General features: G+C 42.1%; 3 protein-coding genes and 1 non-coding gene across 5 annotated transcripts; 1 reads left to right on the forward strand and 3 right to left on the reverse strand.

Annotated features, from left to right (window-relative positions):
- Nucleotides 1-1,197: 1,197 nt before the first annotated feature.
- Nucleotides 1,198-6,002, reverse strand: nop56 (NOP56 ribonucleoprotein homolog). The gene is made up of 12 exons (XM_054784586.1): nt 5,899-6,002; nt 5,254-5,343; nt 5,065-5,179; nt 4,500-4,664; nt 4,121-4,319; nt 3,645-3,832; nt 3,238-3,389; nt 2,952-3,052; nt 2,516-2,664; nt 2,200-2,321; nt 1,908-2,015; nt 1,198-1,670 (listed from the first exon to the last, which is right to left on the reverse strand). Exons 1-12 carry the CDS (start codon nt 5,899-5,901, stop codon nt 1,401-1,403), a joined length of 1,662 nt encoding a protein of 553 aa, XP_054640561.1. The 5' UTR covers nt 5,902-6,002; the 3' UTR covers nt 1,198-1,400.
- LOC129187071 (small nucleolar RNA SNORD57) lies at nt 2,088-2,157 on the reverse strand. The gene has a single exon (XR_008572346.1). It is a non-coding gene; the product is annotated as a small nucleolar RNA SNORD57 (small nucleolar RNA).
- A 2,064-nt stretch (nt 6,003-8,066) lies between the features above and the next one.
- On the forward strand, nt 8,067-10,453 carry mlnl (motilin-like). The gene is made up of 5 exons (XM_054785451.1): nt 8,067-8,165; nt 8,777-8,905; nt 9,945-10,046; nt 10,140-10,245; nt 10,346-10,453. The coding sequence occupies exons 2-5, from the start codon at nt 8,786-8,788 to the stop codon at nt 10,351-10,353; spliced, it is 336 nt and encodes a 111-aa protein (XP_054641426.1). The 5' UTR covers nt 8,067-8,165; nt 8,777-8,785; the 3' UTR covers nt 10,354-10,453.
- A 155-nt stretch (nt 10,454-10,608) lies between these two features.
- zgc:64106 (uncharacterized protein LOC393348 homolog) lies at nt 10,609-15,037 on the reverse strand. 2 transcript variants are annotated; one of them, XM_054784619.1, is made up of 6 exons: nt 14,831-15,037; nt 13,325-13,564; nt 12,504-12,593; nt 12,100-12,288; nt 11,899-12,008; nt 10,609-10,978 (listed from the first exon to the last, which is right to left on the reverse strand). In XM_054784619.1, the coding sequence occupies exons 1-6, from the start codon at nt 14,985-14,987 to the stop codon at nt 10,799-10,801; spliced, it is 966 nt and encodes a 321-aa protein (XP_054640594.1). In that variant the 5' UTR covers nt 14,988-15,037; the 3' UTR covers nt 10,609-10,798. The 2 variants fall into 2 exon arrangements, with proteins under 2 accessions (XP_054640594.1, XP_054640593.1); XM_054784618.1 differs by having other exon boundaries at nt 12,085-12,288.
- Nucleotides 15,038-15,591: the final 554 nt, after the last annotated feature.

Raw genomic sequence — 15,591 nt, forward strand, 5'->3', positions numbered from 1 at the left:
TTTCAAAATCGTATTTTAAAGGCATTTTAAGGCCTTAAATTCATCGTTAACTCATTTTAGAACCTGCTGATAGTGTAGTCATTGAAGACTTAAAAATAAAGACAATGATTTTAAAACAAGAGTGAGGTGTTAGTATCAGTTAAAAGTTGTGCAGCTGCAGACGGGACAGGGAAGACTGGTGAAGGCAAGGATTACGGTCAAAGTGTGGTCTTGATAGAAAAGGTTTACCTTTGCCAGCTGCCGTAGGTGGAAAAAAACCTGGATTTCATCACTGTGGCAATTTGTCGATCCAGTTTAAAATCGCCACCAAGCCGAAAACCCATGTTAGTAACTGTGGGTTTTACGTACAAAGCCAAGGGCTTAGCTCAAGTCTAACAATGGGGGAAGCGGGTCAGAACTGTAAAATCATTGTAAAAATGTTGAGACATCCAAGCTTTGATGTCATCCAGACATACTGTACAAGGAGAGGTTGGGCTGAGGAGGCATCTTTACTCTTCAGTGCGAAACACATCTGGGTATGGACAGCATAACACTGAAGAGATATATATCATGCATTCTTAAAACAGCAGAGTGGATAAAGGGAGAAGAGCAAATGTCCCAAAATTGAGCCCTGTTGAACTCCTGGATTCAGCACCATTCTGTCTACTACGTAAATAGGGCCTGGACCACTTTAGCTGTGCCACAAATGACCACTTGGATGCTGCAAGCAGTGAATTAAAATATCGCAATCCACTCTATCAAAAGCTGGTTTACTCGAGCAGGACCAGAATTACGCGAGAATGTTATTAAATCTATGCAACACTAATACTATGACGGACTTTAAAACTGGATTGATGCTGCCAAGATACCAGTTAATCTTTACTCCGATACAAAAAAAACAAATGGACTCGAGTGCATCCTGTAGCTCACCCATTGTCAGCATGAGCAGTGATGGAATGGATGGTGATATATTAATGCAAAAAATAGACCTTTGATTACAAAAGGTTTGCATTTCCTGTGTTGATGTATTATTTCTAAGGCTACAATACAAACCCCGAGGTGCAACTTTAAACAGGATTTTATATTGGACCAGCTTTTTGGGTGTACTTAAACGCCATGTCAGTGTCGATCCTTTCTGTTCAGGTTAAGAGGTTTAGCTACATCAAATCATAAGTAATCATTCCCGTTGTAGTTTGCATTGGTGCACAATTACTCCCCAATGAGAACAAAAAGCATTTACTTGACTAAATAGTGACAATTTATTTACATAAGTACAAGAACATTTCAGGTAAATTGAAGGCACAGGTAAAGTATCTCTGTATATTCTCACCTGCTTTCAGGTACAACATAAAAATCAGTCAAACTGAGTGAAAGAAAAAAAAAAACTGTACACAAAAATAATTCAGTCTCTGACTCATTCTTCACTCCGCATTTTTCTTCTTTTTCTTCTTCTTCTCAGACACTGGAGTTACTGGTGTAACCTCTGCTGGCTCCGCATCAGCTGCTTCTGACTTTCGCTTCTTTTTCTTTTTGGCAGGAGCATCGGCCTCCTCTACCTCATCAGCCTCCTCCGCCTCAGCCTTTCGCTTCTTCTTGGCAGAAGTGTCACCTCCATTTTCTGCAGCAGGAGTTTCCTCAGCCGCATGTTTCTGTTTCTTTTTCGCTACAGGCGTCTCAGCATCTCCGTTGACCTTGAATAAAAGACAGCCAATTTTAGAGGTTTGAATTGAAGAGAACTGAACGGCCTTTTGTCAGTGCAATACTAGAAATTGTATGACTCGCTTCAGTGATCATGCCCACGGTGTGAAGCATGCCAATGGTTCGGAGTCAGACTGATGTAGCATGTCGTACACTGAGACAGGACCACAGGTCAGGGTCAGATCCCAAATCTAAAACATGCACAGCCATTTTAACATTGGAGTTTTTACCTCAGCATCGCCATTTGCTTGGAGCTCTTGCAGCTTCTTTTCACGCTTCTTGCGTTTCTTCTCCTGTTTGTCCAGCTTGCGCTTCATCTCAACAGCAACATCAGTAGCCTGTAGGGAAGAGCAAAGTGGGTTTGATTGCAGCAAGGGTAAAACATTGGCTTGTCACCTCGGCTCCACGCTGCATCAGGCTCATTAAATCAGCTTTCACCCTCAGTTATTAGCATCAGGAATAAACTTGTCATCATTGGCAGCAGACTGCATCAGGGCCATGCTTCATAGAGTATGTGCTCACCTCCTTCACAGCCTCTTTCATGACATCAACGTTCTTGCGTGGTACTTCGCCCGTCTCGTAGAATGACAGGCGCTCTTCCACCTGTTCACGCAGTTTGTCACCAAAAACGCTGGACGGCAACTCTGAAGCAGGAAACAATCCAAATAAAAATCTCAGAAGGCCAAAAAGTGTATGACATCTCCACACACATTTGTGACTTAGCTCAGGAAATATCTATCAACATCAATCCAGGGATTGAATGCTGTTGACGAAAAATATGAGCATCACAGCAAAGCCCAAAGGACACGTGTTAGAAAGGAACATTTTAGAGTCTCACCAGAAAAGCAGTCGATGCGAGAGGCAATGGTACACTTGTTGGCCAGGTATCTGGAAATGCGGCCCTTGTTCTTGGCGGCAGCGCGACCGATGAAGGTTGAGTGGAAGATCAGGCCGTATTTGGGGGTGTTGCCGCGAGTCTTTAGGGCTCTGTGCAAAATTACAGCGGCTTTCACACTCAGGCAGAGAAATTACTATTCCACATGGTCAGTAATAGTCTGCCTGCACCAGAGACTACATTAAAAATGCTGTTCTTCTCTACCTCAGTGCTGCATGCGATTGCTCAGACATTGGGGTGCAATGGGGGGAGAGGGATCACTCCAGACAAGACCCACAAGCCTTCTCGGGTCACCCTGCTCTGCTCCAACCCAGCCCTGCCAGCCCTGCCATCACTGCAACCACAGCTCTCCCCAGCAGGGAGGGGGTCACCCCAGTACCTGAACAGGGCCTTTTCGGCTCCCAGGATTTGGACGGTGGACGCGGGGTACTTTGCCAGGTTGGTCAGACTGCCAGCATGGGAGATCAGACGGGCACCCACCTAGAAGAATAGTTTTAAGAATGTTATCCACTTCAAATGTTTGTCATGAAAATGGTTTCATGGCAAGTTGGACCATCAGCACCGAGAATGTTTCTCATCGCATAGAGTCAGTGGATTGACAGATATTTGGTAAAACATCATTGGCCCTGCGAAAAGGGGAGGGGGGACAAATCCCAAGTGCTCACCACATCTCCAATCAAAGCAGCCAGGTTTGGAGCCACTTGGCCCATCTTGGAGCGCAGATACTCCTGCAGCTCCAGCCGATAGGCAGCCAGAGACACCACACGATTGGAGAACCTCTCAATATTGATCAGGTCGATGGGGGAAATATCCATTCCTACACGCAGAAACAAGAGTCGTCAACACCTTACACAGCTGAGCTAACACAACATGAAGCAGTGTTTCTCCCGACAGGATCCGCAGCAAGGTTGTGAGCCTCTACCACAGGTTTATGAGAGGGATTCTCTTCCCCCCTGTGTTAGACACCAGAGACAATTATTGGTCTATGGTGGGCAAAAAAGGGGTGTGGTTCAGCCACACTAAGGCCAACAGACAGACAGTCATAGGGATTCAATGTAAAATTCAGACAAACCCATGGAGGAACGGGATGCCTCTAGGATGGCCTGGGCCTTGGCGTTATCCATGACCACTTCCTCCAGAGTCTCTACACTCTCATCCGTCAGCTCCTTCCTGTTACCAATAAGCTGAGCCAGGCGGCAGTACATCGAGTTGTCGGGCACGATTTTGACCAGCTCGGGGAAATGGTAACCGTACCATTCGCTGAAGACACAAGACAGATCTATTAAGAACGCTGAAAGGTTAACACACATCCAGTGCTTTCCTTACACAAGTGGGTGAGAATGTCTCACCCAACTTTGGTGCTTCACCAAACAGCAGCTGATGAAACAGAGTGGCTGGGTGATATTTATGTACCTCCCGTTTCTATACAGACTGCACTTTAGGTGCACAGCCTGTGGTAAGCATTAGGAGGATACAGACAGATCACCCCTAAAAGGTTGAGTAGTTTGATTTAAAGAGGGACCCCCATGACAATTATAGTACCCTTACCGGACACGCATGGAGAAAGTGTTGATGTCCTTGTCAAGCTGATCCAGCAGAGCAATAGACTGGATAATCATGTTGTCCGCCCTGTTGACATTGAATTTGACCTTTGCTCTGGAGTAGCTGTGACCTAGACCCAGTTGGGCCTTGGAGGCCGCCTCAGAAGTCAACCCCTTCACCAGCAGGTGGAAGTGCAGGCGTATTCCTGACAGCACAGAAGTAAAAGGAAAGTTTGGGTGGAGTCAAGTGGAGCTACAAGTGATCATGTGACCAATCAGCTGCTCAGATTTTCAGTATGAACCGTCATGAGTGTCAGGGTCAAATAATCACATCACAACAGCCATTATGGCATGGTGCAAGCACAAACCACACACAAAGTAGTTACCCCTTATTATTTCTGCCACAACACCGCTGGTCTGGATGGAAAAGCCAAATTCTTCTTGTAAGGCAGCTCCAATTTTGGCATCTCCCACACCCAGCACAGCTTTCTTCTTGCCAGAGTGAGGAAGGTTCGTCTCAAGGAACAACTTCAGGTCTGCATGAACTACACCTAAAACAGAGCAAAAACAAAATGTTTGGTCCAGGGAAACATAATCTGTTGCGTCAATTTCAGACACTAACCTCACATTTTATGTAAACACAATTCACTTATTATGACTGCATGCGTTTCATACAAGAACAGGATACAAAACTACAAAATGGTACACACAAACATCTTGACATCCAAATCACTATTATTCCATACATACATATTCATATACATACATACTATTCCATACCTACACTTCAGTATGTACAATGCATACTTAGTTCCTGACAGTGTTGTGCTGTTGCAAAGGGATTACTGCCTTTGTGCACTTGCCGAAAATATCCACTTTATCCATTTGATTACACTACACAATAGTACATGAAGTTATAATTGCGGTACAGGAACTACTAAGACACCTTACCTTCAGAAATGGCATTTATGTTCTCCAGGGCACCCTGGGCTGACTTGAAGGGGAAAAAGGCAGCCAGGCTCACTAAACTGTTGAACTTGCCAAGGCTCAGCACACTACTCTCAACCTAAAACACAAATACACAAATAAGCCTTCCATGCAGAGGACCAAATGTGAACCAAGTCGTAAGATAAGACCCACCTGAGGCAGTAGCATGCCGATCTCCTCCACCTCCTTAACAGCAAACAAGGCATATCCAGACGCGTGCTCGTACAACACATGCAAAAGCACCTATGGAAATACACACATTTGTTATTAACACAAAACATAATAGTAAAAATGGTTGTAAACAATCGAAACCAATAATGCACCAAGTGAAACGTAATGAAAACATTAAAAGAAACATACAAGACCATTTTAAATTTCATACACGTAGCAGTTCTTTACTGCACCACGTGTTCTTAGTGAACCCACGTGCTACAGAACCGTGAGGGTGGACTAGCAATGAGCTAACTTGTGCTAATGGTGCATCTTTAAAGCAACCTTTATACATAATTCTACCAGAACAGCGATTTGGTGTATATTATTAAAACGTACAAAGTTGTTCGTTTGCTATCGACGGTAGTAAATGTTCGTTTTCCACAGACGTGACGCACATTCACGTACTGCTAATGCTAGCCACATGGGTGGATAACTACTTAGCTCTCTAGCCAAGGCCTGTACCGGGACTATCGAGTACATACGAAACGTCGTATTTGTACATTAAAACGTGCGTACTGTTCAGTGCACTTTCGTTACAAAGTTGAAATAACTTTATCGCTAAGTACATACAAGTATAGTTCTTACCATGATCTCTCTGCACCAGCACACAACCTGCGTGTGCTCCCGTGCTTCTTCTCAATAAAAAAGACGGCGCAAGTCCCCTTCAACGCAATGCTACGAGCCAAAATACCGCGAGACCTCTCACAAAACATCGCGAGACTCAGCAAAGGCTCTGGTTTTCCTCCGTCGCTCTCTTCTGGACATTAAGCAGAACAACTACAAGACGGTTTTTTTTATTACCAAAAAAATACTGATATTTTATTGTAATTCAGTTAAGTAGGATTATTGAATTTAATTTGTGTAAATCATTAAAGCATATGTTAGGATTTACAGATTTGCTTAACATATACAGTATGTACAGTCGTTCATAGCCGATTAATATGGTTCTCAAACTTTTTGGGACCACCGACCCCTTGCAAGAGGGAACATTTTCCAAGGACCCGCTTAAATTAAACTAACCCTAATTTTCTTCAAGCTGACACAAAACAAACTGGAACATGACTTCAACTGTCCAAATGAACCCACGATGTTTTAAATCCAGTTTAAAGTGTAGTTAACTGGTTTACCTTGAACATAATGATAACAATATTATTACTTCTCGCCTCCTATTAAAATTATTGTCAGAAGCGTGAACTTTAAAGTGTGAACAGTAGCTATGTTTGGTTTATTGTCCTAGTGCAGGGTTCGGCAACCTTAAGAGCCATTTTGCCCCCTCTTCCTCTAAGAAAAATAGTCCGGTTGCGCAAAACATAACACAGCATATATCAACTTTTAACAGTTTTAATCATTTAAAAAATTGTACCCGCTACAACAGCAGAAGATGTAAGATGTCACTACTTTGATTTTCACACAGACCTGTAGGTTCTCATTTGGGAATTTTCTTTTTTGGGATGTATTCATGGTTAGCTTACTACCAAGCAGCCGGCAACATGACTTACAGTGCTATTGTGGCACGCTTGAGTCGCCAAATAGTCAGCTGCAATCTCAACCTTGTACGAAAAAGTCATCCAAACAACGCAACCCGTCAACACAAGATGAACAAAGTAACCTATCTACTGCACCATGTGGGCATACAAAGAAATATCTACACACAATACCCATGCCAAAAAACCCCACATATATTCTCGCCGCAAGGTATGCTGGGTATCTTTCTCCCAATATTTTGCCACATTTTTGCTTGATTGCAACTTATGTTGAAGAGGTGGTCAGAGAAGTAAACAAGGAGGCGTTAACATACAGTACTCTCAATATCCAATGTTTGATAGTTCATAGTTCATATTGTCGTTACAGCTGGACTACCCAGCATGCCTTGCGGGCATTTGGAAATAACGGTTAAGTTACATGTTACGTTTAGTGCTTAGTTGGTGTTTAGGACAGTAGTTGATTTATGTGATGCATTAACTTGCTGTGGATGTGTTGTGTTTTCATTTCGTTGCACCGTGAGCAAGTATGTCGTTCTATTTGACGGCCCCTCTGCCAATAATTTTTAAACCAATGTGGCCCACAAGTCACCCCCTGCTTTATGACATTAAAATGACTTGTTATTTATTTATTTTTTGTTTTTTTTATCGTCGATGTGAGTCAAACCTCTACAGTATGCAATAAACATCCAATACGTCAAAGTGATTGACAAAGCCATTAAACAGATAAAAGGTCTATCTGAGGTGCTGGAAAAATGCAATTAGAGCTTCTACGTCATGCTGATGTTATATTTAGTTCTCCACATGACTTCCGCTTGAATCATCAGCAGCCGTATGTTTAATAGTCCACTTCTCAAGAGTGGTCTAACAGTGCAAAGCCAACCTGCGGTAACATTTCACCGCCATGCAGGAACAGAGTCAAGTGCTGGATTTGGGGGAAAGCATCATTAAAGTTCTTTAGCGTTGCAGGGTTTCTTAGGAGCACATGCATGTGAGTTGGTGCGCGGGTCATAAATGTCACATCGTGTTGGCTCATTCTTAAAAACAGACAATTTATGGCTGACCTCTAAGGACGGAAATCCCTTCTGGGTACAACACAACTACACACACTGCACACAGATGAAGTGTGGTATGTAAATAACAATATTGTTTGTCAGTATTTGAGTTTATCAAGAAGCTCCTATCACCTTGTCAACCTCCTTAAAGGCCAAAACATATGTAGTGTAATATCTGTGTTTCCAGGAGCCTAGATGTGAGATAGGCTCCGCTCGATATAAAGGCTGGCTGGAACAAGCTGATGCTCAGACTCGGGAAGCTCCGCTCTTCTTGAAGCACACCTCTGGGAAAAGCTGAGCGAGGCTGAAACAACACGTGAGCATGCAACATTTGGCGTCTTCCTCTTTTGTCTCTCGAGCTTCCTTGCGAGCAGATGCGTCTTTTCTATTGTAATGTGTAGTCATTTGTGTGTTGTGTGTGTAGCAGACTTGTGGATTCCCACACACTTTTCTCTCCATCCTGTCTTTGTCAGCATCTGCTTGCATAATAACCGACAATGTGTCATCCGACTACTATTTTAAATGTTTCTCACTGCCTAAACTCACTGGTCACAACATTAGGTCAAATTCAACTCAGTAATGAGATTATATAAGGCAGATTCTACCTTTACAAAGATAATTATGTTTAATTAAGTTTACATTGAACCTTGTGTTTATAGTGTGCATTGGAATAGAAATATACTGCATTTTATGTGTTTTTTTGGTTTTATTTATTTGTTTTCAATTTATATATTATTTTAAAAACATCTGAATATTATATTATTATGATAATGATGTTTATAAAATATAAGAATTAATTTGATTTATTTACATTTACAACAAATGCCTCTCAGTGTGGTGTAGCACATTAACACAGACCAAACTACAATAACACTAAGAAGGTGAGCTTCTGTACTGCGTACATCCATTTGTCATGGGTTTGTACAGGAGCGGAGAATGAGCGTGCGTGGAGCAGCAGCTGGTTGTGTCGTGCTGGTGTGCCTTGTGGCACTGCTGGCTGAGAGGACTCAGGGACACATCACCTTCTTCAGCCCAAAGGAGATGATGCTGATGAAGGTAAGCCGCGTGAGTTGGATAGCACAGTGTGCATGAAGAAGGCCTGAACTGGGATTCGATTGCGCTATTGAGTCCCTTTTCCAGGATTTATAGTATTTTAGAGTCAAATTGACAAATATAAAGCAGTATGATAACATTAAACATAATGTTTTTTTGGATAAAATATAGAAAAGTGGGCTCCATCATAATGGTACCCTTTTAAAGGCCTTCTAAATGATTTTAAAGTAAGTATCAATGATCTTATACAGCACTTTGTAAATCATGAAGATTATAAATAGACATACAGTATATAAACTACTGACTATACTTTTCAACACAGGTTCATGTCAAGCTTCCACATATTTAAGGAAATGAAATACTTTATTATCAGCAACTTAACACACAGTTACAGTATAAGTTAAAAGGGTACATTTTTGTAATGGTACCAAAAAGTGCATAAACCCTGATTTGTCCCACTTTCTAATAAAGTCCTGTGAGTAACTTCAAGTTCAAGTAAAGTTTGCACAGTAAATAATGAACTGATGCAAAGCTATGTTTTTTTCTTAATTTAGTTCAATATCTGATGTCTAGGTCAAATGAGGACAACTCACACCTCTTTAGCGCCCGAAATCCTACAATTTTGACAACAAAATCGAGAAAATACTGTTGGAAAAAAGTTGGCCGATACAGTGGATTGCGCATTCGCGATTCAGCATTCACCGCCCCGAAAATGTGCAGATTTTTTTGTAAAAATAAAAAGATTTTCTTGGAAAATAGGCTGTTTTTTCCGCAGAAAACGCATCTCATTCACCATGAGTTTGTAGATTTTATAAGTCCATGGCCCACAATTATTTTTTCATGATAATGTTTTCCGTAAAGCGTTTCACACTTTGTTCGGCGGTCCTTGAAGGCACCATATAGTGTTTGGCTACGGAAGCTCAGTAATCAGTAATCAATCTGGCCTCAGAATTTGCAGCAAAGTGAACACAAGCAAGCAAAAAAAAAAGCTTCATTATGAGTTTGTGTGAATGGTCTCTGTTCTCGGGTGTTTGCTCTGCAGGAGCGAGAGGGTAGAAAGGACATGGAGCCTCGGTCGGAGGATGGCCAGCTTGAAGAAGTTACTATCCAGCAGCTTCCGCAAGCTGAGCGTGGTGGCAATCCGGTGTGTGCACACAAGCACGAGCACCCTCACAACCATTTGGACACTTTTTGTAATTGGAGCCAAAATGTTCATTTTCTGTGTGTGTATGTCAAGGATAAAACAGTCGACATCACAGTGCGTCTTTCACCCGAAGAGCTGGACCATGTGGCTCCTGTGCTTGAGGAGCTCATCCATGAAATGGTGGAGGAGCGACAGAAAGGTACTCCAAGTAAAAGCTTTGTGGACAGAGTGACCTAAGGTTAAATGATCCAAAGATGGCTAACATCAATTGTGCTCTTTCATAATCTTTGTCTCTGCAGCCAAGTAGTGTGCTGGAGGACAGAAGAAGTTGGAAATTCTGTCTGAATTCTTCAAAAAGGACTAAATGCTCTTATATTTTCTTGCGTTTCACTGAATGACTCAATAAAGGGAAATGATTGTATACATTAGTGGAGCCTCTGTTGTTCTTTCCGTAAAGAAAGACTCTACCCCACATTTCACTCATTGCCCTCATGGGATGTATTTTCGGGACTAATTCACAAAAAAAACGACCAGAAAAGTAATAAATGTTGAGCACACTCACTCTCATATCAGACATTTTAATAAAAAGGAAGCAAAAAAAGTATACATGAGAACATAAAATAAAGATATTTCCAATGGTGTTTGCTCTGCTCACATAAATGGCAGTGTACTTTTTTTTACCCGCATAAATACAAGTACTTTAAGAAAAAGGAGCACATGGAATTTGACCCCCTTTCCGTTATCAGAGTTTTTCACAGCTTGGAAGTCAGCCGCTCGCAGATCTCAAAGTCCTTGACAGCGAGGGCTGTGTCTCGCGCTAACGGGGCGGGGAGGACCAGGGAGCAGTCGCTGTCAAAATACTTCCCGGTTATCCCTTCTGCTTCCTCTGATACTGCACAGTAGATGGCGCTCACTGCCCCTTCCTCTGCAGACTAAGAAGATGGGAGACTATGGTCAACTAAAAACTAGAGACACACCTCACTGCTAGCGTGAAAAGAGAAAAAAACATTTGCATTTGTTATTGTACATAACTAATCTGTTAACTGACAACAAATGAATGCTTGTACCGTGAGAGATCATCGGAGAAATTACCCAATTTCACTTACCGTATTTTCCTATACACTTTTTTCATGGTTTGGCTGGTCCTGCGACTTATACTCAGGAGCGACTTATACTCAGGAGCGACTTATGTATGTTTTTTTTCCCCCACACTGACAGCCACAAGAGGGCGCTCTAGGCTCGTGTGCCAGTATCTGCTACTCCTATCACTCCTGTACCACTGAAAATCTACAATGTAAACACCAACTTATAAAGACAACTGAGAAAAAGACGGAACACAAATGTCCCCGAAAAGAAAATCATATTCTGCAGCAGGATTTAGTCAGTGCACAGAAATGTAATCCACAAATTGGTTGTTTGTCCTTAAACCAGAACGGACGTTTTTAGATGCAAACAATGAGGCAGAATCAATGGGAAAATACGTACGTTGTCTCGCAGGAAATTACATAATAACGACTACGTTCGTTGAATACTTTGAATGGGACACATTTTACTCAACATACTCACTGAAAATCTCAAGTATTTTCCGAGGCATTGATGTCAAAGTCCAAGTCGAGTTGGAAGTCTTTGATGGTTCTAAACAGTTCGTTATTACAGACCAGAGTTGGTTAGTTTTTCATATCGTATGAATGATAGACCAAATGAACCTCATTGGACTAGTCTTTGATGATAGTCAAGTCGAGTCCGTCCCAAGTCATAAAAATTGTGTTGTGTGACTCGCGTCCACACCTTTCGCTCTTTCTGCACAAGCGTCTGAAGTGAACTCCATAGATGAACTGAACAGCGTGCTCACCTTGAAAAAGAACAGTCCAATGAGGGTGAAGATACAACGAAGCCAAAGAGCGTAGTGCCTCATCATTCCCGTCATGACAATACCGGGGTGGACTGAGTTGGCGCTGACACCTGCATAAACATTTTTCACACGCACATGCAAACAAAAAATGAACAGAATGATTGTGATATTCATATAGAATCATACCAAATTTTAGGTGACCTGTTCCCTGGAGCCTGCGAGCGAACTCATTCGTGCAGATGATGTTGTGCAGCTTGGTGTGGTTGTAAACCCGATCCATACAGTAAGTCAAATTCTCCCCTTGAAAATGAGAGAAGTCCACTTGACCATTTTTATGGTTGCCGGAGCTGACGGTGACAATACGTGCTGGAGCTGAACTCTTCATCAGGTCTGTAGGAGGCAGAAGGGGGCACCGCACAGCCAATGAATACTTAGCTTGCCGTGAACAAACCTTTTTGGCCGCTCTAGTTTTGTCGTTGACACAAGAAAGGAAAGCGATAAATGCCATGTGAAATGTCGTTAGATTAAACTGATAAACATTTTTATAAGAAGGACACTAAGCGTACTGCCAAAACGCAATACTTTATCAAATATTACAATCGTACCAATCAGCAGGTTGGTGAGGAGGAACGGCCCCAAATGATTGGCTGCAAACGAAGCATCGAATCCATCTTTGGTAATCTGACGAGGTAGACCTAATGGGAACAAAGTGATGAAATCATGAATAACAAAAGCACAGATTCCTCTAACACTCTGAAATAAGCATTGCGCTTGAACGCCTCATCAGTTCACGGCTTACTGCTCGAAAGAAGGAAGGAAGGAGATAGACACAGAGATGTTTGTGGTTCTGTGTGTATTCTATGAACAAATAACCCGCCCACTCTAAAAGAACCACTATCCATCCTTGGCTGAGACTGACTCACTAATGCGTGTGTGCTTTGTTTGAGCACTCGACTAGTTTGTTAGGCCCGCTGTTTGGCTGTACGTTAATGGAGACAGTGTACGGAAACTGAGACATATTTGTGGTAGTAATTATCGTCGAAAAGCCAAAAACCGGGGTGTACAACCAAGTTTCCACTGCAATTTCCTTAAAATGTGTCTGTCTCTAGTTTGCCATTCAAAAAGGTTTGGGTGCGTGGCTTTCCTTTATTTCATTGGCCTTAGGCTTGAACTCAATGAACTCAGGAAATGTGTGACGTGGCCAGGAAAAGAAATCAAAAAAACTGTGCTGTTCTACATTTGAATTTGCTGTGAAAGTTTTATAATGAATCCAAATGATTTGTGCTTCCTGCTGCTAGTTATAATGTTGTTTTTGAAAAACAAAGAAATTAAAACAATAGTTTTCTGCAGTATACATACAAATCTTCACATCTTGGCATGTTTAAGCATGAAATAGAAACAATACTACTACGCTGTAGTGTGTCACCTGACACCGCAGCGTTGTTGACGAGGATGTGAAGGGCTTTCTCCTCCTTTTGAATCTTTTCAGCAAAATCCCTGACAGAGTCCAGAGATGAAAGGTCCACCTGACGCACGTGGACGTCAGAGTTTCCCGTTTTGGCATGAATTTCCTTAGCCGCCTCTGACCCCCGGGACACACTTCGACAGGCCAGGAGGACACGGGCCCCACGGCGAGCGAAGTCCATGGCGATGAACTTTCCGATACCTAGCAGAGAGGAGTTAACAGTGACAAAGTGCTCCAATTTGCAGAGGTTTGAACTAGTCATATTTCATGACTAAGTATGTAAAATACACTAACATTGTTCCAGTTGAAAAGTCTATCTAGACGCATCGGTGCTAAAAATCTTCTTGCCATTCCATTGTAGTGGTCTTTACACACAGAATGAGATTAAACTTCACATAAATCCTCCTTGTCAAATGATCCAGTATACAACATCAAAGGGCAACACTATTCCAACATTCTTCCACAATGGCCATCATTTCCGTTTTCCACAGTACCAGATGTAAGACAACTTAATGAACACAATTCCTTGTAAAAAGACAGATGTTGCTTTGCAGGGTTAGCTGTTGTTTGTCCTTGCACCAGTCTATTATTTGTTGAAACTAAACTTTCCAGGCTATCATTTCTATGCAGCTGTCCATAGCTGCTAGTAACCGCGGCGTATTTCAAAAATTACTCATAGCTACATGACAGTGATGTCACAGGTCAGGTTGTTTGCTTTTTGTCAATAAAGTGTACTAGACGAAAAGCAGTACAACCTGAAATGGGCCTGTGAGGAATTTTATCTTAAAGAATGAAAACGGCTAATCTGATAGAAAGAAAAGAGAAGCAAAGGGCAATGTTAATGATGAGACTCGTTTGTGCGAAAGAGCAGTTTATAGGTGCAACAATGCTGAGGCTACAATACACAAAACATTAAGTGTAACTAGCCTGCATGAAAGTAACCGATTATGCAACACCGCACACTGCTGGAAATAAAATATAGTTAACTCCGAGACTAATTTATCACTGTTGTTTGGCGCTATAGCTAATATGCAAATGACTATAGTCACCTTTAAACCCAACGTAACATTATTTACAAATACTTTGTCTGAAAGTTAACTTTAAGATTGGTTTATAGTGGCAAAAATAGCGCATTAGTTATGGTTTACGTCTCTTGTGAAAAATCCACACATTTTCACACGGTAGTAAAGTAGTAATACATGTGTTCAATGAAGACTACGCTGCAGTAGGTGCAAAGGCTTATCCGTCACACCCGTGTTTGTTTGTGTCCGAAAAAGATCGCATTTGAGTGTGTGAATATTCACATGCCTGGTGACAAATACTAAATGTTAAAATTCAATTTATCAGGATTGGTAAGTTTGTACATGATAGGTATGAGTTAGGTTCTCAGGAAGATGGTACCAGAAAAAAGCTCCCATTACTTAGCGCACTTCATCAAACACACTAAAGCACGAGGACGTAGCAGACCTGAATTGGCTCCGGTCACTATTGCGGTCTTCCCTTTAAGCTGCGTGGGGCATGAGAGTGGGTCCCACCGTCCTCTCCGCTGGAGGCGCACCACCAGACCCAGCAGCGCCGTGGACGCTATCCACAGTGGGCTATAGATCACATCCAACCATTCCATGGTGCTACCAAGGTGAGAGATGACAGATGACTCCTGGTACTGCAGGCTCGTGTGTGACCAACGTATTGTGGCAAACGTGATTCAACCTACTATACGTGGGCGTGACCAGAGTTTAGTGGGCGTGGCCAGAGTGCTCGTATCTCATGGAACCCCGCAGCCGTGGTGCTGATTCATCAACGTTATGTCTAAAACTTCTGACAGGGGAAGCATTAGTCTTCTGTTACTTTTTACATAGATTCACTACACATAGAGAGATATTCTAAATTATTGTGACACAGCCATGCATTTCCCAATGCACCGCTTTATTTCAAATGCAAAACACTCTACATGATAAATGATACTTGTGCTCTCCACTGAGACTTACACATGTGTTTAATCAATAGTTTTGGGGTGGTTTCTGTAGCATGTGGTGCTGTTTAAGACCCTGAAGAGCACACGTTCGCAATGTTCTCTGTGGTAGACATTACTACTACAACTACTTTTTATATGAAATGAACAACAAATACAAGGCGTACAAAAATGCATGGGTGGAACCAATGTGAGGAAACTTCTTGTAGGATCATTCATTATATGACTGATGACGACTATACCAAGAAAAGTTCAA

Source organism: Dunckerocampus dactyliophorus, chromosome 8, assembly GCF_027744805.1.
Source record: "Dunckerocampus dactyliophorus isolate RoL2022-P2 chromosome 8, RoL_Ddac_1.1, whole genome shotgun sequence".
Classification (NCBI taxonomy): Eukaryota; Metazoa; Chordata; class Actinopteri; order Syngnathiformes; family Syngnathidae; genus Dunckerocampus; species Dunckerocampus dactyliophorus.